We start from the raw sequence: 26,949 nt of genomic DNA, 5'->3' as shown, positions 1-26,949 counted from the left end.
AAGAAATATCTTTAAACCACCCGTCCCAATGTGGGGGTAGTGTAATCCTGCGAAGCGGACATAATGCTTCTGGAATCTTTCTCTTGAATGTAATTAAAAGAGACGAAGACGAAAAGCGACATGGTGTGAGAAGCAGCAAATACAGCAGGAATTGCGAGCCTTAACAAGACGTCATGGTGCTTCTCAATTCATCTCAAAGAAGTCAAGTGAAGCCGATATAATTGTTCCCAAAGAGAATTGATCTTGTTGATGCTGGCCTCACCTCGCCAGCCTCGTCAGTCCTATCTGCACTAATCACTTTCAAGAGTACTTTGCTTACTTCTACGTAGGATTAAATAAATATTTTCCTCCCATGGATCCGACTAGCGCCTTGTCGACTTGGCGCCGTTGGTTGGGATCCTAACATGCACCCGGCCTGAGCCGCCCTACGGGCGGACCGCGAGTGCATGTTCGGACAAGTTTCGCACTTGGGCATTTACGCACCCTACGGGTGCCTAAATGTTTTCTCTTTGAGGTCTATTTTCTGGTCAAGGTTTAGCTTTTGGAGGTGAAGATTCTTTTCATTTTTGATATATTTCTCTGCGTCGAGGGTCAAAACTTCGCTTCTCAAGACCACCCTCCCAAAGCTATATACATTCAGGGCACAGAGGGTAATAGAAAGATAACCAACAAGATGATTTCACATTGAATAACATAATACTAAGATGAAACAAGTCAGTCTCTCAGCAAGATGAAGCAGCAATAGAACGAGAAGTGTGTAAGCTGGTTCATTGCTAAGCGAGATGCTGCAACTGCCAGGGGTGCACGTGATTGGTATACAACGAAATAATTGCCCAACATGAACTTGCATATTTGGGGATTTCCACAAATCTGTCTCAAGAGGGGCTTTGTGACAACTTATATGAGATAGACAAGGTTCTCAAGTAGAGCTGTGTGGAGTTCCAAGTGGTTTGAAAGGCTGCAATCTTTAAGTGTATCGCGGGATTATTGTTGATATCAAGTGGAGAATCATTATTGTGAGGAATTGTTTCATTCCATAGCTAGAACGTGGCAAGAACGTGCTCCTTCTTCTTCATTGAATGCCGCATCAATCCATAGAAAAGAGCAAGAATAGAAAACCAGATGATGACTGTATGGACCTCGCGCTCAATATATCTTGATCACCAGGCCAACCATGAAGCATTTTCCAAGACTCCCCAAAGTCTTTCCACGCTGAACTTCGCTACTCGTAGGAGCATGTCTACCATTGATGTAGACTTATTTCCTGAGTATGAGCATGGATACTCGATCTCGCTCTTAGTCCTCCCGCTTGCGCTTCAAAGAGTCTTTGAGAGCAAGAACGCTTTATCCTCGCGAGTCGACGCTGCTCTTGCCACCATAAGGACATGGCTTTGTGCTGCTGTGTTGATGATATTCACAACTAAAAGACCTTGGATCTACCGCCTTCTTGCCAGAAGAACCTTTGATCAGTCGAAACATATCAGTCGTAAGATCTGGGCATCTGATCAGGAAGGGAATCACTGTATCAGTATTGAAAGCTTCCCATTTTGCATCGGTGTATCTCAGAGCAACATAGAGGTTGATTCGACTCATTAAAATCCTCAACTTCGACTTAGTATGGGTACTGGCATATGATGACACCATCAGATCCAGCCAAGGTATAGCATTCTTGTCGTGAAGGTGCCCGACCAAATAGTCCATTGTGTTATCAACCAGCTCCTCAAGGCAATACTTCTCCGCGAAAGCGAAGAGCCGAATCAGCACAGGAGCAATCGGCGCCTTTTTGGGGACTTCGATGATGTTACGATAAAGCCAAGTAACGTATACCTTGAAGGCATCAATATTATCCTCAGGTAGACTAGCACTCTGTGTCGAAGCCTCGCGGAAGCCTCCATTGAACATGCGATCGAAGAAGGTGGATCTGCTGCATAGTAGAGTTTTGTGTATAGGGAATATCTCTTGATTGGGTGCAACGCCAATAGTGATGAGGACAATTTCATTGCCAAGATCACTATCGATGTCAGCATATCGAAAACAAGGGTAGATGATCTCGAGAGACTTACTCAGCGAAACTGATGTCTTGCGAGTCAGGTTTGGGTTGTGTTCCTTTAGTATTTCCAGCCCCAACGAGTGAAGAACTAGCTGGGGCAGCAGACATCGTAGAAGGTGAAGAGCTCATGGTTGCAGTGAGCGGCGCATCTACGATCATGAAGCACTTCAATCGAGACGAGAAGATTTAGGATGCTTCCGCCGCGAAAAGAGAACACCAGAGTTGAGAAGACAAGGACTGTAGAAATCTTTGGAGATCGAGCCTCGACCTTTTATGAGATGTGACAGGACCAGGATGAAGGCGGAGAGCTGTTTTGCAGACCAGCCGAAAGCGGTAGGAACGTGGGTGCGTACCTGAGATCAGGTGATCTGAACCCATAATATGAAAGTGAATGTCACAAAGAGCAATAATTGATCCAGCGAGACGATCAGAGGCTAAAGCAGTTGTAGACAGTGGGGTGGTTGAGTGATATGTGATTTCTTCTCAGGCATCTTCAGCAACGGAATTCAAAAGTGTACGGCCTGGCCTCTCCTGCTTTTCCAGCTGTTCATTGAAAGCAGTGGGTTCTCACTGTGTGGTCAAAATCAAGTAAAATCGGGTGTGTATTACGCTCTTGATCACAGTAGTTATCTAGGAGAAAAGCTCCAGAGACTAGCACGTCGCGTATGAGGAGGTTCTGTAGTCAAAGTGCAATGCTCAATTCATACACCATCTCTCATCGCCGGAGGGTTGCAAAGTATGCTAACACATCTAGGTCTGGTCTACCATTGATCTGAAGTAGGACCAGATCCCCTCCAATCATTAGAACCGGGATGATCTGACCACCATTCATCCTTCGCTCCTTGAGCGGGAGTTTCCGAACCACACTTTTCTTCCTTGGCATGTTGGTGATATTCGCATCGAGGGGCAGTGTATGGCTTCTTGAAAACCTTTCCAGACTGGTTACGAAGAATTGCAAAAGTGTCTTTGCTGAGATCTCCGCAATCACTGACGGCTTGGTGCATGATATCATTGTTCCAAAGACCACCAGCGTAATCGTCGGTCATCGAGAGCGTACAGTAGACGAAATTTCGAGCTGCGTAGAGTCTCAATTTAGAGTTCTCGTATGTTAGATCGTAGCACAATTTCATCTACTCAGCCAATAGTGCGAATTTACCAGTCAAACATTCCAGGGCAATTAAATCCATTGTCTAATCAGCCAGTGTAGTGATATGATACTTCTCAGCCAAAGAGAACAGATGGATGTAACGGTTGAGATAAAGAGAGCCACCATCATCGACGATCTCAATTTTGTCCAGATAGACCCAGCCGAGCATGGATTCGACAGCCAGGGGATCATCTTCGTGCAGGGTCGCCGACTGTGTTGTACCTTCCGCGAACGGGCCATTGAACATCTTGTCGAAGTATGGAATCTTTTGACAGAGTAACTGTTTGTGGACAGTGAAGATTCTGGGGTGTTCGCAAAGACTTGTGACCACCAATTTCACTGTTTCGTCGCCAAGTCGCCTGTAAACGATCAGCTTGAAATCCGGCTACTGAACTTGAGAACAAACTTACTTAAACAGTGGGCTTTTCGTTACAACCAACGCCATGGTTCTTGATATCTTTGCGAAGTGACTCTAATCAGTTGTCGAAGGAACGCGAGACTTGAGTCGAAAGTGACGCGATCTAGGCGTTGTCAGCATTGTTTACAACAGTGCTGACCATCGAGACTCTTGTAGCTTACCAGAAGAGGTTCCTCAGCCTAGGTTCCTTGACCAAGGACAGAATATTGTTTCAAAGCTACGCCTCCGAGTTGTCTATGCAGCTTGAAGATAAAGACGCGTTGGTTCGGGGAAAAAGAAAGAAAGAAAGAAAGAGTGTGAACAATTTAGCTTGACTAGCTATGAGTGAGCTAAGCGAATGGACCTTCGTCACTTGACAATTTCTGCGCTTTCAAACTTCTATGTATCATTCCATGGTTACTTGCGTGTACATTGGAGATAACCAAATCTTTTCCTTCGAAGGCAAATAAATCATAAGTCTCGTACATGTCTTATAGGGTCGAATTGCGGTGATGAGTCTAGTGTCACAACATCTTAACCGCAGCTCATTCTACTCTCCACATCAATCTGGCCTTGGAGCTAATTGAAAGTCATGTTTTACATCACAAGCTCAAATTCTGTACTGACCATTGTTTCAAGTACATATTTTCCTGATTCTCCTTCGCCCTAGAGCGACGTCTCGCCCACAATCTGACTTGCAAATATTGACGAGCTTCATTGGGACAGGGGTTTGAGCAGGAAAATTTCAACTAGGACAATTCCACATCAGATCCGAGGGAGTCACCCTCGTCCAGCGACAGCACAGCTGCTTCATCCATAAGTCAGCCATCCTACCTTATCATCAGCAGACACAATGTATAAGAACCTCACCAAAAACGAAAACTATGCAGATGGATGCCTTGAAAGGATTGGATACCATATGCCATAGTCAAAACAAATGAAGATGGGGATCTGAGGTCAAGATGTTGGCAACGCTTCCAGGCATACCAATAAATGAGCTACTATCAAAGACGGATTCAACCTGAACTCTACAGCTCAACTGTGAACCAGCTCTCCATTTCTTGATGACATGAATCCTATTATACATACATTTCACAGAAAGAGGAGAGAAGTTGCTTCATCAGATTGCACTGTTCGCTTTATTACGAATTGCACTGCCATGTCCATGAATTTCAGTCACACAAAAAGCGCAATGCGGAATTCCTCGCTCAAATACAGAAGAGTCAAGCCTACTCTTTTACCTCGATCGGAAGAACTTGTGATGCAATCATTGGGTGCAGCTTTGTCTCCACCTGGATTATCCAGTCTCAACATATTAGTATGCGGGGCTTGACATAGAGAAAACTGCCAAGATTCAATGCGAAAGATACCTATGTCTTAGTCGCAAGGGTATATCTAGAATGTGCCAGAATATCCTAGTCCATTATAAGTCCTTACCACCCTCAATCTCTCACTCAGACCTACGTATTCTCCTTTAAGTCTTCTCGCTAGGGCAAGGCTCTGTGTTCAAGTGTTGATGGTATTGGCACGGAGATACTTTCCTTGGATCGTACTACCTTTGCTGGAATCGCTTTCAAGAGGGACGATACCCGAAGATCCACAGGGAACTTATCCAGCTTCTGCCATGCTATTGCTTTTGCACTTTATTTTGCTCAGAAAAGAGTTAATAAGAGGAAATCGAAATCTTGATGGAGCGCAAAATGACTGTGGAAGTGGTCATCCACTTATAGTAACATTGGACGCTAGTTTGTGGACCAATAGGTAGTCCTTAGCAAAGCCAAAATTCGAATGTAAGAAGTCACGCTCTTGAAGCCGTTTTAATTAAGTTAAAGATTTGAATCCATCCTTCTCCTACTTTCTACTAGACTAGCAAGATTCTGCTAAGTCCGAGCTTTGTAGGAACATTGTGAGCTTATCATGGACACCTTTTTCTGGCCTCTGATTCTTGAAGGTACTTGCTACCTAAATTTCTGCACAATGCTCTAGCACAGATAGTTGTGGTATCACCTTGCTTAATTGATTGTGAAGGAATGCATTATTGACGTTTTCTGAAATCCTACCCCAACGTGAATGCATGCCCAGCATGACTTCTTGACACCTTTCACCCACTATTTCAGAAAGCGCCACAAACCAAGTGTACATGTTTCCGCTGCTTACAAATACAAATACACCCCTATAATCTCCTGATCTCACAATGCGTCTGTCCAAATGGATGACGTGCCACTTGTAATTCGGACATCACCTTCCACTCCACCTTCCATTTTACGGGATGCCTTGCTGACCGGAAAGAAAAACCGCACGACTTGTAAAGCAAGAACGAATAAAAGTATCTTGATAAGAAGAGAATCATCTTTGTTGAGTAGGTAAGGCGTAATAAAGGTTGGACGGATAATGATTTGGGGGTGGCATCGCGTACAAGTATGCTGAAATATCTGAATTTTCATGTTTATCCATTCTCAAACCAGTCAAGAATTCGCCCAGAGGGTCAAAATTGTCGGCAAGTAGCTCTTGGAAAGCACTATTGTTGTAATCCTTGCGCCGAATGATGCTGAATTGATGCGCAATGACCCGCACGACCCAAGTGCGGACTTTGGAATGTTCTGGGAGTTCGTTGTATACCCCACACAGCTCGGCCGGGGTTACTTCGAATGGGTTTGAGTTTTCTGGACTGGTTGCATACGTGTACATATATTGCTTTGATAAAGCAGCCAGGGCGTCGTCGAGTAGTTGTGTTGCCATCAACTTCTCGGCGAGAATGCAGAGCTGGAGAAGTTGCAAGGCTTGACTTAGACCTCCACTTCTAGGGTCGGACGGCGGCAATGCCTTCACCTTGCGCTGATAAATCCAATTGATCAATATCCTGAAGGCAACAGGCAAGTCTTCCTGGAACTCCGCTTGGTCTGTAAGGGCTTCCTTGAACTTGCTGTGGAGCATTGTATCGAAATAAGGGATCTTCTTGCATAGCGGGTTCTTGTGCACTGCGAACGAGCATTTTTGGTCGCCGGAGCCGACGATGAGCTTGACAGTATCAAGGCCAAGCTCACTAATTTGGGAGTTTAGTATTTTATACAAACGTGGGGACTTTGAGTTGAACTTACTCGGCAATGGAGATACCTTCAGGCTGAGACGTAGATGTTGACATGATTAAGAAATGATCTGACGGGACCGAGATTGTCAAGGGAGGATTTGAGTATGGTGGATGCTGGAAGACACTTGCTCAAAGGGGACAGAATAGACTCGAGGCCGGGATTTTATACCAAAGGACACCGGCAAGCGGCAGCTTGGTTATTCACAACATGACTGAACATGAAGGTCTCCAGTCATGGAGATTCAAGCTTTGCCAGTCAAATGAATATCGAAAAGTAATACCACAGTCAAAGTGTTGCCAGCCTATAGTACTCCACACATGCTCCATCGGTCAAGAGTGACTCAGGGAAAGGGGTTGAACTTCCCCAGCTTCAGCTCTCGGTATTGCAATTCTGAATCGAAGCATAGTTGCATCTACCTACAAGGGATTAAGACCGATCATCAGGCTCAAACCTCGTCAACTGCGACGCCCTAAAATGATGCGTCAACCCCACCCTCGTAATCTCCTCCACCTCCTCCGGTTCCAACTTCAACTCCACCCCCTGCAAATACTCCGCCAACCTCTCTGGCTTACTCGACGTCGTAATCGGGACAATACCCTGATGTATCTGCCACTGGATCAAGACTGCATTCTCACTCACTCCATACTTCTTTGCGATTTCCTTCAATGGTCCATCTAAGGGACCTCCCAGACCTTTGCGGAGGGGTGTAAGGCCGTTGTAGCTGGTTACTTCGATGCCATGTTCTTTAAGCCAGGGCACGAGGTTATTGCCTCGTTGAAGGTAGGGGTGGAATTCTATTTGGTTCACGGCCGGGACGATGGTTGCGACTTCGAGAATGGCTTCTATGTGGGGCTGTAGATGGTTGGAGACGCCGATTGATTTGGCTTTGCCGGACTTCTGGATGGATTCCATGGCCAACCATGCTGTCTGTAGCTCTGACAACTCCTTGGCTCCGTAGGGCGAATGGATCAGGTATCTACACGACAACCATTAGTACCAGTGATGAAAGCAAATGGCCGGCTTTAGTGACTTACAAGTCAACATATTCGAGCTGCAGTTTCTCCAGGCTGACATCGATAGCTCCAGGCAATGTTCTGATATCACGGACTTTTGTGGTGATGAAGAGTTCTTCGCGGGGAATGCCAGATTCTTTGATTGCAACACCGATCTCTTCTTCGTTGGCATAGCCTTCGGCACCGTCGATGTGTCGGATACCTTGCTTTATTGCAATCTCGAGAATATCCACCAGGTCTTGGTTGAAGCCTGGCTTCTCTTGTCGTCTTTTGGACTGGGCGGTACCGGTTCCGAAGCCGAGCTACGTGTGGTCAGTAATGGATTGAGGGAGCTGGTAGTAATTCTACTTACAAGTGGGATGGAATTTCCATCATTCAGTTTGAGGCTTGGGATTGGTGCCATTATGGGCGAGAGCTTGTATTACGAAAAATATGTGGCGTTGAGGTCCTTGTTCAAGGAAGACGTGATTGAAATGTTTCTGGCCTTTCTTGCCAAGGAACATCTATTGATATATAGAATACGCAGAGAAGGCGGATCTTAAATATATTACAATATCCTCACAAGCTTTTGCTGAGTAAGTGAAGGAGCTGTCTGAGTTACATGAATTGCGTGACGACGCCCACAATTTGCGATTTTGAAACCCGATGTCCAATGGCTCATGGCAGGCGCAAGAGAGGGCTGGCAATTGATCAATGACCACTTGGTGATTGCTGGCTAATCTTGTTTAGGCAAAGCAGATATATCCTTGCTTCTCTGATTGGGCATCAGACAACGAAATGATGCAGTTCGGGACCGAAACAAAGGGAGATAAGGAAACTGAATTATGCCCGAGTAGCATGCGGAGAAACCAAGGGCCTTAGGATATAACGGCATGGGCAAGAGCATCTCGGGGCTGAAGGACAACGAGCAGGAGTCCTGACAGATACGACGGTAGCTGAACTCAGCCGAACTGGATGTATGTGTAATGACGTGGTAATTTGTTGTATAGCTTGTGTTGCACTTGCATGTACACCACTCTTCTGGCATGCTTTTTGATGCGTTCGTCGGCAATGCAAGTTTGAGAGACATGATCTGCTTGCTGGACATGGCTATTGTCTCTCCTGCGTCTCGAAAGAAGTCATATATTGCCGATTGTCCAGCCCATCAACGAATTTGTCATCAATGTTGTTGTGGTCTCCAAGCCAAACACATAGAAGCCAATTGCACGCCTTATGTTGTATTTATGGAAAACATTTTCGAGGGATCGACGGTCGAGAGACGGGGTTTGGGTTCAGGAAAGGCTCGAAGGATTGTCGCAGACGCATAGCTGTTCACTTCAATCAGTAACAGGCACCTTCAGCAAGGAATATGGACCGTGAGTCGAAAGGCATTGAGTAACATAGCGACCACAGAATGATCTTGGTAAGATAATGGGAAAACGATATGTATGCAAGGAGTCAGAAGTCTGCAAGCGATACACTTCGAAAGTTCGAGGGCTCGACGGTTGTCAGCCTCGAAATGTTTCTGAATCAGCTCTTCTCTGGACGGAGAGGGAATTGAAAGTTCTATCAAGATCCGACTTGGACAAACCTCGGTAGTTGTCTTAAGCGCTAATCTCTTTACAGACTAGTCAGCATGTGACTGCTGCCTAACCATTTCGCACATGACCTCCGCATTGCCTCATTTACCTCCTCATCAGGCAAAGCTCGTTGCTGCTGCCTGAGATTATCTCGTGAGTTCGTGTCATTGACGCGCTCGATTATTCTATTTTGAGATGTCGCGTTGGCCCTTTTCGAAAGCTCGGAGGGTATTTATACTATGGAGTTGTCTTTGATTGAAGTCCTCAATCTCAAGTCATCCTCACTCAATTAAACCTCAAAACTACAATACTTCTTTCCTCTTTTATATCTTCCATCAATAAAATACGCCCTCAACAGCAGAAATGTCTTTCCCTCAGTTCACTGCTTTTCCACCAGAGATGCATTCTCTCATTCTGGATTCATGCACACCGAATGACCTTGTTTGCCTTCGTTTGACTTGGTAAATGTCCTGCCATGTTCCTCATGGAGGTAGATAGTGACTTCTGATAGCAAGTACCTCTATGATCTCGCTCCCTCAAAGAAAGAGCCAATCTCGCTCGAGAGCACAGACACTGGTCCACTCTGCCAATGCAAAGACGCGACTAAAGATTGGCAATCCCGCTGGACGCATCGACGAGACTGTCATAAATTATCATATGAAGCAGCACACAAGCGGAATCAGGCACTTGGGCGATCGACTCCAGAAATGAAGGCAAAGTGCAGGACAAGCTACGGATCAGATCATTGTGAATGCTTTACAAGAAGATCTCGACTACACTTTCGGCTGAAGTCTTGGATGCCTAGCGGCATGAACTATTGTGGACATTGTGAGAGGTTCACTGTCAGGAAACGAGGACACAATGGAAGATGTAAGCTTCCCGACCGCAAATTACGATTAAGGCTAAATTTTCAGGTTACCATGGAAGTCCAAAGCCTAGAAAATTCGAAGGCCATTATTGGACGCATACCTCAAGAGGAGGCGCTTTTGGACGAAAGATCTGGAAGAAGTGGTTCAACAATCGTGCAATGAACAGGCTTGAAACCAGATTACAGAAGCAGATTCTGGTCGACGAAAGAAAAGGAAGTGATCGATACTCATTGCGACAATTGGAAGCGAAGACGGTGGATACCAGAGTCGACCGAGACAATAAATCATCGACTCGGTATGGGTACCCGTACTGAATTGTGGATACCGACGGATGAATTTGGATTTGATGATTTTACGACTTACGGCCGCTTGAATGGAATGTACAAAGAATGAATGGCGTTTCTAGCATGTATAGCGTCATCTTGCGGGAATCTCGTGTCCAGTCCCGAGATTTTCAGTGGTCTTCAGAACATCAAGAGTGGAAAGATTCGATCAGATTATTTTGCAGCTAGGTTTATCGGTTCCTTCGGCCTTTATGTCCACTACTGCAAACATGCAGAACCTAGCCACCGCTATGAACGAGTCAGCTCCCAAGTGGGAATTAAACTATTGCACATGTGTTTGTTTCTAGCATCATTCCAATTCTGCAGTAACCAGGACATCGGAATTTGAAATTTCGTCAAGTTCGCCTCACTCTCGATCTCATCAGGGATGTTAATCTTAGCGGCGGCAGACGATCCCTCAAAGCCCTGAAGTAACTTGATCAGGATTAGATAAAGATCGGATCGGGAAAAAGGCCTTTGAGTGTCACATGCTATACTAAGAGAATTGTCTATTTACTTGTATTAATGCCTTTAGGTGTTCTTCAATTGATTGACATGGAATGGAACTCAATTCCAGGTTCCCTCAATACGAAAGCTTTTGATGCACCCCAAACTGATTTAACATTGTTCCTTGCTGAGTTCACGTGAGAGCAAATGTCCTTGAGGGTTTTTCGGGATATCCTTGGCTGCATATTGCAAGGCTATCAGCTTCTAACTCGACCCATAATTGCAAGCTTCGTAAAGAAAATATGGGTATTTTCCTATGGTTTCGCCGAGAGTTTCTCAACACCACGACGGTCCTATCTCGGGGCCCCATTCCAATGACGACAGATCAGGATTGTAGATAGGAAAGGGCGGAATATGATGTTGATGCTCCACTGAATCTTGTGCTTTCATACTGCTGCCATGCAGCAATATTATGGTGCGCTGCCGCTGGAGGCAGTTCCTCTTTCTGAGAAATCCGACTCTTCCATGATAGAGCAGTATGCCGACGAACGAAAACCACGATTCACAATCCGGTGCTGGGATAGAGAAGCGGGAAAATGTCCAAACTCCTATACCTCCGAAAGACGAGTCATCACCAGATCTGCCAGCGGCAAGACAAGAGGAGAATCCTGAAAAGCAGGCTCAGAGAGGAAGGATTGTTGGTGGATCTTTCTTGCAAGCACTCCACGAGAGTGACTCGGACAACGCAGACGAAGGACCATTGAAGGAAGTGGACATCCAACTGCCACTCACGTTGTGGGAAATCACTCTCAAGAATGATCAAGAGTATATCGTGCTCAAGTTCACCGATGATGACAAGGAGGATCCATTCAACTGGAGCGTCGGTAGGAAAGCATGGATCACTCTCCTCCTGTGTCTGATGACTTTGTTCATCGGCTTGGCGACGACAGCCTACAGCAGCGGCATCGATCGGATGTGCGACGATTTGGGAGTTTCAACGGAGTTGGGACAATTGGGCCTATTTTGCTTCAACTTTGCTTGTGCTATTGCACCACTGTTCCTAGCACCGTTCTGTGAGCTCGTTGGTCGAAGATTCATCTATGTTGGAGCTTACGCTTGCTTCGCCATTGTCTTCATCGGATTGGCATTGGGCAAGAACATCGCAACTATTCTCATCATGCGTGCACTCTCCGGTCTTTTTGGTTGTGTTGGAACTATCTTAGTGGGAGGGACATTCAGTGATATCTATCGCCCAGACCATCGAGCAGGACCGATGGCTTGCTTCTCCTATGTTGCTATCTTGGGAACGGTGGCTGCACCAATATACGCTAAGTTCATCGATGAGACGATTGGCTGGAGATGGATCGAAGGTATCCAGGGTCTGGCTAATATCCCTCTCCTGCTTATCATTCTCATCTCCTTGCGAGAAACCCGAGGAGGAGTCACTCTTCACAAGCGAGCCAAAGCCCTCCGTGCGGCAACAGGCGATGAACGCTACAAAGCAAAGATGGATCTCGAAGCAAAGAATATTGAAGAAATGCTCCACAACTCCTCCGTCAAAGCAGTCCACATGCTCGTCACCGAACCCGTCGTCTTCGCATTCGGTCTCTGGATCGCGTTTGCCTGGTTCGTAACCTTCCTCTTCTTATCGGTGATCCCCATCACCTTCCAAACGAAGCGAGGCTGGAGCGAAGGCATAGCTGGCCTTCCATACATCTCCCTCTGCATCGGCGTCACTCTCGCCTTTGCCCTCAATTTCCTCCAAATTCGAAAATACAAAACAATCATGAACTCCCGCGACCGCAAAATCCTCCCAGAATCCCGGCTCTACGGCGCTATGTTTGGAGCCGGTCTCCTCCCCATTGGCCTTTTCATCTACAGCTTCACGCAATACGGATACATCCCCTGGATCGCGCCCACCATCGCCCTCGCACCGATCGCTATGGGCATCTTCTTCATCTTCGAGTCGACATACAGCTACACCTCTGACTGCTACGGCGAGAACTCGTCGTCTGCGATTGCGGGGCAAGGATTGATGCGGAATACGCTTGGAGGAGTGGCGCCGCTGTTCGCGAGCCAGTTTTTTCGGAATGTGGGGAGTCAGTATGCGGGGTTGATATTGGCACTGGCGGGGACGGCGCTGACATTAATTCCGTTTGTGATGTTTAAGTGGGGGCATGTGTTGAGGGAGAGGAGTAGGTTGGCTAATAGTCAGTTGGGGGGTGAGGAGCAGAAGGAGAGGACGGGGCTGTATACTGCGCCTTGCGTTTAAGGGGCCGTCAGAGTGTGGTGTTTGGATTGAAGAGACTTCTGGGTGGACTAGAGCTTGACTTCTCATTGGAAATGGTTTGCAGGTATTGGCATTACCTAGTTTCGTTGGCTCTGGACAGAGATCTCACCGATTTGTTTGTTTATAGAGACTCGCATCTTCATTGCAAATTGTGGCGTCCAATTTGGGTCTTCTATTTATGATTACATTGCTGGTGTGGGCGTCGAATATCATACTTCAGGACCACTGTGTATGCATTGCAGGAGTACTTAGGAAGCATCATGAGGAACGAAACATTAAATCAAACCGAATTTGCTTCTCGAGTCCCTGCATTTGGGATTGCAAGCAGCCCCAGTGTCTGCTTGTTGGTGACCGCAATTCTCTTGCCATTTGTATTCGAGCATACAAGCTTCTTGACTTGAATATATTCCCAGCTCCAAACAGCAACCTTTTCCGTCTGCTTTTGTGCTCCATATCGTCGTTTGTGCTCCCAATCCTTCACTAAATAGCTTGTCAACAAGTTAGAGCATACCTAGCGAATCTCAAATATGGTCAAACAGCTCATAGCAGTTAGCCAAATTTTGTCTGAAAGTTAGTATCAGCATCCTTGATAGACATGTGCGTTTGTACCGTACCAACCGGTGCCTTGCATATAAAGAGGGGCCAGCCGTAAACCAAATCATCCATGAAATGAGATTTCAATACTAGCTGGCAGAACTTGAACGTCTCAGATTGTGCCCTGCCGTCGCTATCGTCGCTGTGGTAGCCGATGTAGCCGATGTAGCCGTTGTCTCTGTTGTTGCCGTTGTCACTATCTTCGACGTCGTAGCTGTCTTTCGCTTTGAACAGGAGTCCATCACTCCTCTAGAATAGATGCCTCTTTTTCTTGCTCCATAAAGGAGCTCGTGTTGTGTATGGATAGACATGTCTTCCGCACCGCCTCAATATAAACAGGAGTTCATCATAGCTCGGAAAGTTCTAGCGGAGCTCGCTTTGGAAAGGGGAACGTGGGTCTCTCCATTACAGGTTGTGGGTCCGCATTTTTTCACTTTGAAAAAGTGGTCGCCATGTCGACCTTGTAAGGTCAACCGCTTGGGTTCGCTTTGAAAAGGAGAATCGTGGGTCTCTGCCAGGTGAGTCGCACTTCCTCGCTTGGAAAAGGGGTCGCCATGCCGACCACGTACTAAAGTTCGGTTGAAGACAAGAATGGCCCCACTTCAAGAGAGACATTGTAGATGTCTCTTATAGGTTGTAGGTCCGCAGTTTTTCTCTTTGAAAAAGGGAACATCATGTTCCCCTCTCCTAAACGTAGCTCTCCTTTCACAAATATGGCTCCCCTTTCCCGGACATGGCTCTTCTTTCCCGGACGTGGCTATTCTTTCCCGAGCCTGGCTCCCTTTTCCCGAACGTGTCTCTCTTTTCCCGAACGTGGCCCTCCTTTCACGAACCTAGCTCCCCTTTCCAGAACATAGCTCTCTTTCATAAACATAGCTTTCCTTTCCGGAATATAACTCTCCTTCCACGAACATAACTCTTTTTTCCCGAACGTGGCTCCTTTTTCACAAACATAGCTCCCCTTTCCCGAACACGGCTCTCCCTTCCCAAACGTACTCCTTTCCCGAACCTGGTCTCCTCCCGAACGTGGCTCTCCTTTATGTGTTATGGGTTATGGGGTCCCCAATCTCTCGCTTTGAGCACAGATCGCCATGCAGACCATGCACCATCCTGAGTTCGCTTTGTGAAGCAGATTGTCCATCTTTGCTCTCAGTTGGAACTCCATTGGTCCACTTTTGTGCTCTTTTTTAAGCTTTATTCAAGGACATTTAGTGCCAGCTATGCAGACTCTTATGCATCCTCATTCCTGCTCCTGTACTTTGATACTTTAGACTTATCAATAACACTCTTTCTTCCCATATGATTCCCGTGATTCTACCACCCTTCATCCAATCTTTCCTATGAATACCTGGCTCCAAGTCTCGCTCGGGAAAGCTCGGGAAAAGTGTCGCTGTATCCGATATATTGCAAGTAGGGTTTGTTTGAGTTCGTAGGAAGGATAAGGTATGATCTTTTGTTGGTGTTGGTAGGGAGGTAGCTCGTTGTATATCAGCATACAGTGAGAGGTCTTTGGATTCCTGGTGCATGTACAAAGTTGTTAGCTTTTTTTGTTAGATGTCATTTCAGTGGTTCCCGTGGATGGAAATCCCAAGAGAATTGCTTGAAGAAAGGAATGCTCAACTATAGGCTGCCAAGAAGACCTTGATGGCACCAGGTAGCCCCGGATCGTCTAGAAATGTCAGTTTTGTACGTAGATCGTCTGCAATTGGTGGCAAGACGTGTGAGATTTTGTGTGCGAGATTCTCAGTTCAAGCAGCAACATCATCCAGGTGAACAGAGGGAGTTCGGTTATTGCGGGAGACTGGAAGAAACTGTCTGGTTCGTTTCATCTCTGAAAGATCAGTAGGAATGGAATATGATCACAAGCTGGATCAGGGTTGTGCTTGTCATAGCTCGGCCAAAACAAAGCAATTGACAAGACCGAAACCGGAAGCGGATTCTGAGGCCGCTTTCCAATCAAACCGGGTGTTATTGTTTTTGCCCCGATATTTGCTGATTAAGGCTACCTTGTCGCTCTCGCATTCGACATCACATTAACCTGTACTTTTTCGAGGCTCTAAATCTTGTGGTACGATCCTCGAGGCATTATTGTTGAGGTGTCTTTCTCCAGATATAGTCATCGAGGTCTGCTTCTCGAGATATCCTCTACTGTTTCCATTGCGCTTCCTGGTTGATATTGGTATCTCAGAGCTTTTATTCGACTGTCAGGCCATGCTAGAATTTCATAGTCAGTCCATGGGCTGTTTTTGAAGATTGAAAAGAGACCATACCTTCTTCATCTCTGTCCAGTGCGAGTGCAGCGTATATGTAACCCTTACCACAATTAAGGCAAATCCAAATGAAATGCCCAGAACCACCGTAGCAAGATACCACATCGAGCTCTCCCAGTCCCCCCGGCTATGGTGCAGTCTCCACACTGGTCTCCACTTCGTCGAATATACAAATATTGGTATTTATGTCATGCTCCTCTCCTTCGGAGTCCTCTAGGTAATTCTCGGTATGTGTTTATCTGGTGCTGGGCATTCTGTAGGAGCCCCGGCTCGCTGCTGGGAGGATTGATATTGTGTTCTGCTCATCAGTACAAAGTTAGCACAATCTGGTCTCAGCCCACAGTCAGGTATCAGGGTAGGTTATTAGAGCTATACGGACCTGTAGATAGAGTATGACCAGACTTCTCTGTTTGTAGGCAACAAAAGCTCAGAGTCTGGCAAGGCGACGAGCCGCGAGGGCGCAAGTTAAGATTTATTTTCGAGAAGAAAGTAGTGACAAGCCGAGGACTTTGGCAGGCCCGAAGGCTTGATTAGCTCAAGGCAGACTAAGCAGAGCTAGTGATTAGAGGTTCCTGGCAAAGCTCTATAAAGCCAAGCACGGCTTATCGTCTCGTCGCCTTCTGCTCCGCACCGTTCACACAGTTCGCTTCCTTGGTGCAAGAGAAATAATTTCGAAGAAGACTGCTGGTGTCAATGGACTGGGCGTATTGATAGATATAAAATTCAAGAATCTCTCATAGCCGCCCTCTAGCCACAAGGGGCTTCGTGTCGTTCAACGGATTGGGATCAATTGCGGCCACGCTGATGCTAATACGGTTCTCAATACTGGCTACACAGCTTCAGAAGTTTCTCCAGACTTCGGTTCTGCCTCCAGTGCCTCCACTGAGGCTTCTGCCGGGTATTATCGTCTCTTTCTCCACCAGGCGTTGACAAATCCACAAGTGTATGTACGTACTGAATCATGCTTAATTCTATGAGATTGCCAATATTTTTAAGAAAGAAATGGCACCAGTTTAATGAGCTACCGTAAAATAAATGCAGTAAAGTGAAGCAGGAGCATGTGTTGCTCGGCTGAGACAATTGAGGGTGGTCGCTCTACGGTGTAAACAACCTGCCTTTCTCGACTCGTCCTCCTCGCTCCACTTCTCGCAGCAGAGCAAATTTTGTCGTCACGTACCCCCCGCGTAACCCCCCTTCTACGCGATCTTTGACCTTCCTTGCTCACTTGCAAGTCTCTTCTCAGCCCCCTTCTTACGTGATCTTTCACCTTCCTTGCTTCACTTCCAACTCTCTTCGCCTCCTCCTTCGATCTTTCAAGCTTGCTTACTTCACTTCCAAGTATCTCCTGCTACTTGCTAGCCAAAGAAGCTCGCCGCCGACTGCAAAGAACGATAGTCAAAACCTTGTATTGCCCCAAAAATCTCCCCATCGTCACGCTTCGACAACTCCCTTTCTACGGGCTCTTTCACCTCCCTTACTTCACTTCCAAGTATCTTCTGCTACCTGAATTGGGTCGAGGAGCTCGTCGTCGAACGTAAGAAACAATAATCAACCTCTTTGTGTTTCTTCAAGAGCCTCCCAGTCGTCACATTTCGACATCTCTCTTTTTACGCGCCCCTTCGCCTTCCTTACTTCACTTCCAAGCCTCTCCTCCTACTTGTAGTGGCTGAGGGGCTCGCCGTCAAGCGCAAGAAGTCAAAATACTTGTATTTCCCCAAGAATCTTCCCGTCATCACCTTTCGACAACTCTCTTACGCGCTCCTTTACCTCCCTAGGTTCACTTACAAGCTTCTGCTACTTGAATGGACTAGAGGAGCTCGCCGTTGAGCGCAACAAACGACAAATAAGTCACTAGTCCTTCCTCTCCGAACCTCCCCGTCGTCCCGTTGAAATGGACAGACCAATACGCGAGAAGCGCGCCCCTGAGATCACCTATACTCCCACCGATAGTACAAAGATCAAGTATACACTCGAAGAGAGGGACATATTGCGAAGCGCATATGATAAGCACGGTGTAACACCTAAGAAGGAAGTTATTGAAAGTTTGGTTGCTGCGATCGGTAGAAGCTCCACATACAATAACATCCAGGTAAGCCATCTTTTAAGCATTTTGATCTTGATCGCTTACACTTCTAGAAATGGTTTGTGAACGAAAAATACCGAAGAGAGAGGGAAGATATCAATCACGTTGACGCCGAAGCTGCAGAGAACTCAAGTGCCGCTGTTGTATGGCTACACCATTCCTATAAGATTTTCAACTATCTAATGCTGTTCTAGAAGTCCTCGACCAGTGTTGCAAACGTCTCCATCGTACCACAAGGTTCCGCTGGCAAGCATACAAGCGGTGACCGCAGATCTGCTGGGAATACATTTGCTCCTCGGTCTTTGATCATTACTTTGAAAGTCACATACCCTGTCAAAGAGAAGTTGCTGACTCTACGCATTCCTCGTCGGGCCGCCATCGCATATCGATCGTTCCTGAAATCAAACGAAGCAGCGAGAGACCGTCTGCCCGACCAAGTGGACTCCTTACATCCGGCCAATGTGGCTCTATGGATGAACCGATATCCTGGATTGATCAACATCGAAAGAGGTGAGCAATTATATTTATAATCCACGATTTCCACTTGCTAATTTCAGCAGCGAGGGACGACGAGTGTATCAAGGTCACCGAGTGGCCCGTAAGCTTCAATCACCAGACTTCAAAGGTTGCTCGTGGTACTGAAAGATCCCTTGCTCAAGGCCGACAAGTAGTTAAAGTCAATGTCGGGGTTGCTCAGATTGCTCAAGGTAAAGGTTTTGTGTCTTCTGGTACGAGAGACGCGATGTTGGCTGAGTGTTGGACTGAAGCAAAAGCTGCAAAGGCTGCAAAAGTCGCGGCTAAAGAAGCCAATCCATATCTTGAGCCGTGGGCACGCGTTGACCCAAACCCTGAGAGTTACGAGCGAGAAAGCTAAGGTAGAAAGAATAAGGAAAGAATCTTGGTCGCAACCATAAGGCTTACTGAGATATGAAGTAGAGAATGGAAAACCTTGCTATCGTTGTAAATGATGTACCGTGACTTATGGAACTTCTGCAGGCACGGCTGACTGAGGGACTCCCCGGAAGAAATATCACGCCATGTTTTGGGAGTCACACTCTTTCAGGAAAGATCTGATTCGATGAACTTGCCTATGAGATATGCCTTTCTGTACAAGAGAGGGCCTCTAATCTACGATACTGGTATCCTCGCCTTCGGAACTCCTCTTCTGTACAAGAGCGTCATCTAATTTCCACCACCGCAATACTTGCCTTCGAAAATTATTTTCTGTACAAGAGAACTCCCTCTAACCCACGACACTACAATCCTTGCCGTCGAGAGTTGTCTTCTCTACAGAAAGCCCCCTCTAGTCTAAAACCCCAGAATCTTCGCCTTCGGACCGGAACTCCTCTTCTGTACAAGAACGCTATCCATTTTCCAACACCGCAATACTTGCCTTCGAAAATTACTTTCTGTACAAGAAACCTCCTTATAGTCTGCAATCCCACGATATTGGCCTCCGGATATCGTCTTCGGTACCGCGAAGCAGTTGTCAGAACAGCGGAAGAAGAAACGACTACGCAGATTCTCTTGGGCAGTTCCCTCGGTCTTACTTCTCGCAGATTCTACCCCATCACTACAGATTCTCCTACACTTTGATATCCTAGAGGAGTCGCTGCGACACCTGACGCGTCCTAAAAGCAATCTCTATTCGCTTACGATCTTCGAGTTCACTTGCGCCTTGGTTGCCAAAACACCTCATCAACACCCACAAACGAACTCCTTGGATCGCAAATAAAACTCTGAAAAGTTCTCTTACTAGAACCTACTTCCTACAATTGTAAGTCATTGACAGCAGTCTACTCGCTTTGCACGTCTTTGGCTGACAAGAGTGAACAGCGGCTTCCAGAGCATCAAGTTCTGTATCCAACCTTACGAAGACCCGCCACTTCAAAAGACTTACAAAGATCATAAGTGATAACCATGTACGGAACAATGACCGCAGGGGCTGCTGGTAGCGGTGGAAATGGCCTCCCTCCCAACGGACAACAACCCGCCGGAACTCGCGCTCCGCGCCTTTTGACCCGGTTCACAAAGGAGGAGTTGAAGAGACTACGGGTCATTTTTGCCACTACGCCAAACCCGACCGAGGCCGAAATCAAGTCGATGAACACAACCGACTTTGGTGGAAAGTACGAGGTCAACAAGTTCAAGGTACTTATCAAATACTGAAAAGAGGAGAGAGATCAAGCTGACTTGCCACAGATGTGGTTCTGGCATGAACGAAACAAGGCGGTACAAGCAGCTATCCCAAAGTCCCAAGTCGCTCGTCCTATGAATTCAGTTGTCCCAGAGTCCCAGGTTGCTCATTCAATGAGTCCACCACCACGAGGGCATCCCCGTCCCAGCACCTTTGCCCGACAAGGATTCGCTTACAAGGGACCATATGACGCCGATGTGAGTGTTCTGCCATATCACTCTATACCATTCCTTATTATTCTTCTTCTTTACAACCGAGTATATTATCTGTACATGTGTGGCTAATATATGGTAGTTTGTTGAGGCACCCTCTGCTGCTGGCTTCAACGACGCTCAGCTGGACATCCTACACGACGAGCTTCTGAAGTACCCGAAGAAGCATCTCAAAGTCCCAAGCGATAGAGACGAGAATCTAGCAGAGATGACCGGTTTGTCGAAGATGGAGGTTTCGGTAGGAAAATATCCATGAGTTCTTGGTTCATTCAAAGGCTGACATATTGTAGAACTTCTTCTATTACCATCTGGATAATCTGGAGAACATGGCAAGATCCTCGGCACGAGCCTCTGGCCCCGCTCCACCAGTGTTCTCCTGTCCCGCTCCTCTTCCACCAAACGACCAAGTCAACGAGCGAGCCAAGAAGTTGCTCGATGTAAGCCATATTTTGATTGAACTTGATATCCAAATGATCTGAAGCTAATGGGAAATTTAGGACGACTCTGAATAAGAAGGAAAGGGCTAGGCGTTGGGGAAGTTGAACGGAAGCATGTATAGACTAGCGTGTTGAATTAGGAAGCCGGTATTGGCTGGCGGTGGAAGCATTTTGCTCTTTTGAAGTCCCATTGGGCATAGAGCATTCAGACAGAGAAGAATCAAACCACTTTCACACAAATAATTTGTCAATGTATTCCTATGACTTCATTACCTAGAGAGACCAGGGATATTGAACTCCTGCAAATTAAGGTAGTACTAATGCCGTACTAGAAAAGAAGAACGTGCTAGAAAGGTAAGGATATTCTAGATGATGGGATGAAAGTACTCTCTCGCTCCCAAAACTATGTGAAAGGGATAAATAATCCAACTAATCTAGATGTTCCACCAGCTAACAGCACTATCTAGATGATACAGTCGTGATTCTATGAAACGACCCTCAAATTAAGCCCGAAGACCTAAATCACGACCTGTATTGAAAGAGTTAAGCTAATGCATGTCAAAGCAAGATCTTCATAGATTCTCTTTAGTTGCAAGGGACATTCGAGAAGTGGCAAGGTCCTTTGCTGCAAAGTATTATTCAAGTAAGGTTTCTGATTTTAAATTCCAGAGTTCTGACTTCGTAAACTTGCTAGATTTTCTTCATGCCCAAGTCGAGTCTTGATTTCCGATCTTCATCTTCATCATGGACATGGATCAAAACAGCCGTAACTCTACCGAGAACTCGAGCAGAAGAGTGAAATCTGAGCCCTCAGACGAATTCGGAGGCTTGTTCAATACGTCGAACCACAGGTCTAAGCCACACACAAGGAGTTTCGGTAACGATCGCTTTGCCACTGTCAAATCTGATTGTTCTCAACGGAATATCGCTCCTCGATATAAGACAGCTGCAGATTCTCAGAAGCTTGGGGAATCTTACCAACATACACTACGACCCTCAAGACAAGACATAGACAACCCCGTGAGGGACCCTGGTAATAGACATACTGAAGGACAGATCGGGGTATTGCAATCAGAACTCACTAGCGAAATTTGTACTAATCGCTATCAGGGATGGTCCAATAACGAGAGCATCAAATCATCTGTTGAATATAGTTCGAAGGGACGCTATTTTACGCCTGTACAGATCGCGAGATTTCAAGCCGAGCTCAAGAAGAACTCAATTCTAACTAGCGACGTCCGCAAAATGCTTGCCACCGAGTTCGGGCGGACTGAAGAATCTATTCAGGTAACTCCAGACTCGTCATTGGATTTCATCCGGGAAGTTAACACTGTTAATGGATGCTTCCGAAGACAAAGGAAAATTAGCACAAACTTTCCTACGCTTGCTGACACTTTAGTAAGTTTCTTTAGATTGAAATTCTTCATTGAACTTAGCCAATGTGAGACAGACGTCGGAGAAATCGAGTGCTGACGAAGATGGAGCTCAACCCGACGCAGTAAAGTTGGTTACCAGATCACAGGAATTGATACCTAAGAATTTTAGAACGAGCGCCCAGCATGAGTCAAACTTCCAGGATGGAGCTGACAATTTTGGACCTGCTGTTAAAATTGATCTTGAGGGAGAGAGAACGACTTCCAACAAACGCCGTCGTGGCTCGTCAGAGGATGGAAGATTAGAAGCTGGCCCAAAGGAAACTCCAAGTATGGTTCCTCAAGAAAGTAATTCCTGGCATCAGCAGACCCCAACAACCATGGTCGGCACGAATCAGGGAGGAGGCGGCGAGAGGCTTCACTATTCTAACACAAGGGAAGGACTCCCAGGATTGAGAGAATTGCGAGCAAAAATTGTGGGGGACATTGTGATGCTCAAAAAGAAGTTGCACCAGAGTCGCATTGATTTACTCAATGTTGTGGAAGAGATCGAGGACATGGGGAGAATGGAGGGGGCTTTGTAAGTACGGAAAGGTGCGCATGCGCGCTCTGCATCGCAAGTGGATAGATCATAGACACTGGCGATAGATCATAGATGGCAGCACCGTGAGGCAAGAAGTATCCAGCCTAGATACAAACGTAGGAACAATGAACTAGTTACATTCCCTTTTGTATTGTGAAATGGTGTAAGAATCACAGAAACGGCCTGATTTAAGTAGTCATGTGACTAGAATCTCTTAGTCCACCTGGGCACTTGTTTGCGCCCCACCCGAACCTTCCTTTTCCACTTTGCGCAACGACCACATTCACACATCAAGGTCACCCCTCTATTCTTCGCCCACTGGAGTAGATTCCAACCACCATCGCTGGTCTGGAACTCTCTTCCTTCTTCAAGTCCGAGAATACAAGAATATTGTGAGGTCTCAGTGGATGCGCAATCTGAGGTCAGCAATTTAGGATCATGAATCGCATCGAGGCGCAATCCACTCCCACTAGCAGGCGCTCGAAGCGCGTTGTCAAGTCCACTCAAGAACCTGTCAAAGAAACAACACCTCCATCTAATATCAACGTCGAAAAGCCATCTCGTCTTCTTCCTCAAAACCCGCGACCGTGGTCCCCGGAAACGCTCAAGGTACTGCAAGCCGTCGCCAAGGAATACAACAACAACCCACCCAGTGAGGTACTTCTTTATCTTCGTAGTAAACTAGACCGATACTACGCTGAAGTGGATGTGAGAAACTTTCCGCGCTCTAGTTTTTGCTTTCACTGACACTCACTAGAATTGGTTCAAGCAGGCCCGTGGAGAGGAAGTCGTAGCGACCCCAGCCACAACCGTGCTGAAAGATCCCGTTGTAAGTTTGCAAACGGCTAGACTGGCGAGACGCATTAATAAACTTGTGCTCAATAGATTCGCGCCCCTTTTCTGATTTCCACCTCTTCCCAAGGAAGTAGAAGCCCAACCGTCGACATGAATCAAACTATAGCTACGACCGACAAACGCCCTGGATCTTCCCAGAAATCCAATGACGAAACTCAGGAGTCTGATGCCGAGGATCCCGATTCTAGAACCAACAAGCGATTTACCAAGTTCCAAACCAGGCAACTTTTTGCTGCGTATGAAGTCTACCATGCGAATTGGAAAAAGATCGACTACAGAAAGTTGGCAAATACGATCCCCGGTCTCACGAAACATCAAGTTCATGTACGCTCTTATTTACCCCATCTCTTACTGACATAGACTGATGAATACCTAGAAATGGTTCATGGACGAGCGCAGAAGACCACACAAGAAAGAGGGCGCAAATGCGTCTAGCAGTTCGCCAGAGCCGTATGTCATTTGCCATCGGTCTATGATTAATACTAACCACTAATTAGTACGAGAGTCAAGTCTAAAAGTAAGCCTCAACGGAAGAAGGGGGTAGAGCGTCAGCAAGTTGCGACATCAGGACCTGTCTTCCGAGACAGGGTTCTTTCTAAGCGCATTACAAAGCCAGTCACAGTAAAGAAATCTTCTCAACGTGGTAGGAGACGTCTTGGGGGCTCTGATGCAAACATCGAAACCTCTGCACAGCCTGCCCGAGCCGGCAGTCGAAGCACAGAGATCCTAGGATCTGAGGTCCCTTCTGATGCCATTGCCAAAAACACTCGAAGGTCGACCAAGTTGAAGGCTATTGCAGAAAGTAGTGCCACAGGAGTAGATGATGATATGGGCGCGCAACAAGATGATACAGACTTCATGGCTCTGACGGACAGAGAGACCCTTCTATCGAAAGAGATTCATGAATTGAAGCAAAGATGCGAAAAGCAGAAGGTAAGGATTGCAGCAACGAGGATCGCTCTACACGCACAACAAACCGAGCTTCAGCAGATCCAACTGTCGCTTGAGAACACGCGTGGTGAGTATAATACTGTCCAAACAAATCTCCAGCAATTGCAATTTTAAATTGGGGAATGGAGCTATGGCCACAGGGGGGTAGATGGAGGAGCTATTGGCATATTTTGGGCAAGAAGTAATGTATTCTAGAATTGCGATGCTTATTTGCGCGTTGCTACTACGTCTTGCTTAGCAATACATCAGCGATGGCCTTCACACCCTCCTCTTCGCTCTTGCATAATTTATGGACACCGCACGCAATCATCAAGTTATCCACTAACGGCTCCTCTCCCTTTCCTATCCCAAACTCCTCAACGCTCATTCCAGCCTCATCCCTCAAATACCCATCCTTATCTCTCGTCACGGTGTGCAGTCTCTTGACCTTCTCAACATAGCTATCTCCCTGCATCGTATACCCCACAACCAGCTTCCCCAAAGCAGCGCCAACGCCCATCTCATATGCCGTCCCGACATCCATCGAGGGGCCACGGAACGGAGTCATGTTGGCTAAGATAGCATCACATGATTTTATGAGCTCCATATTCGCAGTTCGGATTGCGTCTGCCATTGCGACGCTACCGTGTTCAAATCCTGTGAGTTTATCGTCGAGAGGGAAGAGGCCTTCTAATCCGTGCTTTGTGCAGAGAGCTTTGAGCTCTTCTCCTCGGGCCTCGGGCTTCGGCATGAAGACATCTGGGCCCGCAAGGTAGACTTTCATCTTGGTAGTGCGTTAGAGAAATTGCGTCGAGCAGTCCAGGGATGAGAGTGGAAGGTGAGGTGAAGTGAAGCTTTCTTGTTTTGCGCACGATAATGGAGAGTTGAAGCTCGGGGCAACCGGATTTGGAGGAGGGGAGCTGATGAACGGATAGTAACCAGGCTTCAAAAGTGTGATGTTGTAGTCTGGGGGCTAAGATCCAGGAAGGGAGGAGGTCTCTTATGTGGTGGGACGTCCTAAGGAATGTAAGAATGGAATGCCACTGGGAAGGTGTCGCGAGATACCGTTGACAGGAACAGTCCTGGAGGGAAGTTCGCCAATGCAAGAAAGTTGTCTTTGAAAGGGAGTTGCTTGCGCAGTATCTAATGGAAGTGTTCTACGGCATCCCACTTTTTCTAGGTCCTAGGATCATTCCCTGCGAAGCGGCAGGCTAATGGATGTTCACCCAATCAGAGGACATCATATGTAAGACATGCATCATGGGAAGCCTAAACGTGACATGAAATAGCGATGTATCGGAATGGATGATCAAAGCCCAATAGAAAATATCGGAATGCTATGGAAGGTATCATGTGAAAAAAATTCATTGCAAGAGCAAGCCGGTCAAGGACGACAGACAACCGACTTGAGAAGTTGCAACAACGGAGAGAAGCTGATGTATTAATTATATTAGATGCATGACTTTTTCCTAAACTTGAAGAATCTACAAGCGCAGTATAGAGAAACTTTGAGTGAAGAACAGAGACTTCGTAGAAACTGCGAGGGATATTTCCAGAACGGGAGACTGGCAACAACAGGTAAATCCTATTATTGCGCTTTAGGCTAAAGAGTTGAATGTAAAGCCCAACAACAAGACTGCTTTGAAGTTCGACTTAAAGCAAATGCAAAGAGCTGACTTCAACAGAGACTTGTTGCCTCAGCTGCCTAGGCAAGTCTGGCATAGTCAAACAATACAAATCTTTCTCGCAACTTCTTATACTTTGCAACACTCGTCATTAATTCTTATCATTCGAGAAAAGTCGTTCAGCAAGTGGACCTTACCTTAGAGTCACTGTGGCCATTCTATTCTCAATACGAAGCTATTTTCGAGGGCGATTTCCTTGGTTGATACGATCAAGTGACTTATTCCGCCTGACTTGACAATAACTCCATATTTGCTCTCTACCTATAATTGCGATGGCTTCCAAAGAAGTTGGAGACATAATAAATTCTCGTCAGTGCGATTTGTGTCAGTTGAGCATGAAAGCGGTGCCTTCTACAGTGGACATCGTAATTCTTAGCCACGTGACTACTGAGACTTTGTAAGAGTTGGGGCCACCGCGAACGGCCCACTCGCCATTTTACACCAAAACGCGCCTCTTTTATTAAATTATATTTTTACAACCTTTTTATAAAATTCTATAAAATTAAAGATTCGAATTAAACTTTATATAAAGTTAATTATATAAAG

At 46.4% G+C, this 26,949-nt stretch overlaps 12 protein-coding genes across 12 annotated transcripts; 6 read left to right on the top strand and 6 right to left on the bottom strand.

Moving 5' to 3' along the window:
- Window positions 1–1,344: 1,344 nt before the first annotated feature.
- On the bottom strand, window positions 1,345–2,179 carry LY89DRAFT_718733 (uncharacterized protein; the record flags this gene model as incomplete). Its single annotated transcript, XM_018218439.1, has 2 exons — window positions 1,345–2,011; window positions 2,064–2,179. 2 exons carry the CDS (start codon window positions 2,177–2,179, stop codon window positions 1,345–1,347), a joined length of 783 nt encoding a protein of 260 aa, XP_018071396.1.
- A 632-nt stretch (window positions 2,180–2,811) lies between these two features.
- Window positions 2,812–3,180, bottom strand: LY89DRAFT_734032 (uncharacterized protein; the record flags this gene model as incomplete). Its single annotated transcript, XM_018219869.1, has 1 exon — window positions 2,812–3,180. One exon carries the CDS (start codon window positions 3,178–3,180, stop codon window positions 2,812–2,814), a length of 369 nt encoding a protein of 122 aa, XP_018071395.1.
- Window positions 3,181–3,240: 60 nt separating this feature from the next.
- Window positions 3,241–3,642, bottom strand: LY89DRAFT_734031 (uncharacterized protein; the record flags this gene model as incomplete). The annotated part of the gene is made up of 2 exons (XM_018219868.1): window positions 3,241–3,556; window positions 3,608–3,642. 2 exons carry the CDS (start codon window positions 3,640–3,642, stop codon window positions 3,241–3,243), a joined length of 351 nt encoding a protein of 116 aa, XP_018071394.1.
- Window positions 3,643–5,742: 2,100 nt separating this feature from the next.
- LY89DRAFT_718732 (uncharacterized protein) lies at window positions 5,743–6,736 on the bottom strand (the record flags this gene model as incomplete). The annotated part of the gene is made up of 2 exons (XM_018218438.1): window positions 5,743–6,637; window positions 6,693–6,736. 2 exons carry the CDS (start codon window positions 6,734–6,736, stop codon window positions 5,941–5,943), a joined length of 741 nt encoding a protein of 246 aa, XP_018071393.1. The 3' UTR covers window positions 5,743–5,940.
- Window positions 6,737–6,933: 197 nt separating this feature from the next.
- On the bottom strand, window positions 6,934–8,255 carry LY89DRAFT_70251 (Aldo/keto reductase). Its single transcript, XM_018217259.1, has 3 exons — window positions 8,049–8,255; window positions 7,718–7,998; window positions 6,934–7,659 (listed from the first exon to the last, which is right to left on the bottom strand). The coding sequence occupies exons 1-3, from the start codon at window positions 8,097–8,099 to the stop codon at window positions 7,110–7,112; spliced, it is 882 nt and encodes a 293-aa protein (XP_018071392.1). The 5' UTR covers window positions 8,100–8,255; the 3' UTR covers window positions 6,934–7,109.
- A 1,123-nt stretch (window positions 8,256–9,378) lies between these two features.
- LY89DRAFT_685011 (uncharacterized protein) lies at window positions 9,379–10,645 on the top strand. Its single transcript, XM_018215001.1, has 3 exons — window positions 9,379–9,716; window positions 9,767–10,125; window positions 10,170–10,645. The coding sequence occupies exons 1-3, from the start codon at window positions 9,619–9,621 to the stop codon at window positions 10,436–10,438; spliced, it is 726 nt and encodes a 241-aa protein (XP_018071391.1). The 5' UTR covers window positions 9,379–9,618; the 3' UTR covers window positions 10,439–10,645.
- Window positions 10,646–11,331: 686 nt separating this feature from the next.
- On the top strand, window positions 11,332–13,535 carry LY89DRAFT_685010 (MFS general substrate transporter). Its single transcript, XM_018215000.1, has one exon. The coding sequence runs from the start codon at window positions 11,433–11,435 to the stop codon at window positions 13,164–13,166; it is 1,734 nt and encodes a 577-aa protein (XP_018071390.1). The 5' UTR covers window positions 11,332–11,432; the 3' UTR covers window positions 13,167–13,535.
- A 4,404-nt stretch (window positions 13,536–17,939) lies between these two features.
- LY89DRAFT_734027 (uncharacterized protein) lies at window positions 17,940–19,005 on the top strand (the record flags this gene model as incomplete). Its single annotated transcript, XM_018219867.1, has 4 exons — window positions 17,940–18,137; window positions 18,185–18,274; window positions 18,326–18,641; window positions 18,692–19,005. 4 exons carry the CDS (start codon window positions 17,940–17,942, stop codon window positions 19,003–19,005), a joined length of 918 nt encoding a protein of 305 aa, XP_018071389.1.
- Window positions 19,006–20,051: 1,046 nt separating this feature from the next.
- Window positions 20,052–21,052, top strand: LY89DRAFT_669463 (uncharacterized protein; the record flags this gene model as incomplete). The annotated part of the gene is made up of 5 exons (XM_018213100.1): window positions 20,052–20,282; window positions 20,334–20,525; window positions 20,623–20,778; window positions 20,831–20,977; window positions 21,038–21,052. 5 exons carry the CDS (start codon window positions 20,052–20,054, stop codon window positions 21,050–21,052), a joined length of 741 nt encoding a protein of 246 aa, XP_018071388.1.
- Window positions 21,053–21,721: 669 nt separating this feature from the next.
- Window positions 21,722–22,934, top strand: LY89DRAFT_734025 (uncharacterized protein; the record flags this gene model as incomplete). Its single annotated transcript, XM_018219866.1, has 3 exons — window positions 21,722–22,039; window positions 22,088–22,375; window positions 22,428–22,934. The coding sequence occupies 3 exons, from the start codon at window positions 21,722–21,724 to the stop codon at window positions 22,932–22,934; spliced, it is 1,113 nt and encodes a 370-aa protein (XP_018071387.1).
- A 1,199-nt stretch (window positions 22,935–24,133) lies between these two features.
- LY89DRAFT_70222 (uncharacterized protein) lies at window positions 24,134–24,908 on the top strand. The gene is made up of 2 exons (XM_018217240.1): window positions 24,134–24,238; window positions 24,286–24,908. Exons 1-2 carry the CDS (start codon window positions 24,174–24,176, stop codon window positions 24,851–24,853), a joined length of 633 nt encoding a protein of 210 aa, XP_018071386.1. The 5' UTR covers window positions 24,134–24,173; the 3' UTR covers window positions 24,854–24,908.
- A 5-nt stretch (window positions 24,909–24,913) lies between these two features.
- LY89DRAFT_685009 (nucleoside 2-deoxyribosyltransferase) lies at window positions 24,914–25,859 on the bottom strand. The gene has a single exon (XM_018214999.1). The coding sequence runs from the start codon at window positions 25,500–25,502 to the stop codon at window positions 24,963–24,965; it is 540 nt and encodes a 179-aa protein (XP_018071385.1). The 5' UTR covers window positions 25,503–25,859; the 3' UTR covers window positions 24,914–24,962.
- Between the last annotated feature and the right edge of the window lie 1,090 nt (window positions 25,860–26,949).

This window comes from Mollisia scopiformis (genome assembly GCF_001500285.1).
Source record: "Mollisia scopiformis unplaced genomic scaffold LY89scaffold_12, whole genome shotgun sequence".
Taxonomy (NCBI): Eukaryota; Fungi; Ascomycota; class Leotiomycetes; order Helotiales; family Mollisiaceae; genus Mollisia; species Mollisia scopiformis.
Note: the sequence above shows the minus strand (reverse complement) of the source record. Positions and strands in the feature narration are given on the sequence as shown.

Coding starts and splice junctions, on each gene's coding strand:
- LY89DRAFT_70251 (XM_018217259.1), bottom strand. CDS start 8,099: ATGGCACCAATCCCAAGCCTCAAACTGAATGATGGAAATTCCATCCCA. Junction 7,999..8,048: donor ATGGAAATTCCATCCCACTT/GTAAGTAGAATT, acceptor GACCACACGTAG/CTCGGCTTCGGAACCGGTAC. Junction 7,660..7,717: donor CAGCTCGAATATGTTGACTT/GTAAGTCACTAA, acceptor GTTGTCGTGTAG/ATACCTGATCCATTCGCCCT.
- LY89DRAFT_685009 (XM_018214999.1), bottom strand. CDS start 25,502: ATGAAAGTCTACCTTGCGGGCCCAGATGTCTTCATGCCGAAGCCCGAG.
- LY89DRAFT_685011 (XM_018215001.1), top strand. CDS start 9,619: ATGTCTTTCCCTCAGTTCACTGCTTTTCCACCAGAGATGCATTCTCTC. Junction 9,717..9,766: donor GTTTGCCTTCGTTTGACTTG/GTAAATGTCCTG, acceptor GACTTCTGATAG/CAAGTACCTCTATGATCTCG. Junction 10,126..10,169: donor ACGAGGACACAATGGAAGAT/GTAAGCTTCCCG, acceptor CTAAATTTTCAG/GTTACCATGGAAGTCCAAAG.
- LY89DRAFT_70222 (XM_018217240.1), top strand. CDS start 24,174: ATGGACGAGCGCAGAAGACCACACAAGAAAGAGGGCGCAAATGCGTCT. Junction 24,239..24,285: donor TCTAGCAGTTCGCCAGAGCC/GTATGTCATTTG, acceptor ACCACTAATTAG/TACGAGAGTCAAGTCTAAAA.
- LY89DRAFT_685010 (XM_018215000.1), top strand. CDS start 11,433: ATGCCGACGAACGAAAACCACGATTCACAATCCGGTGCTGGGATAGAG.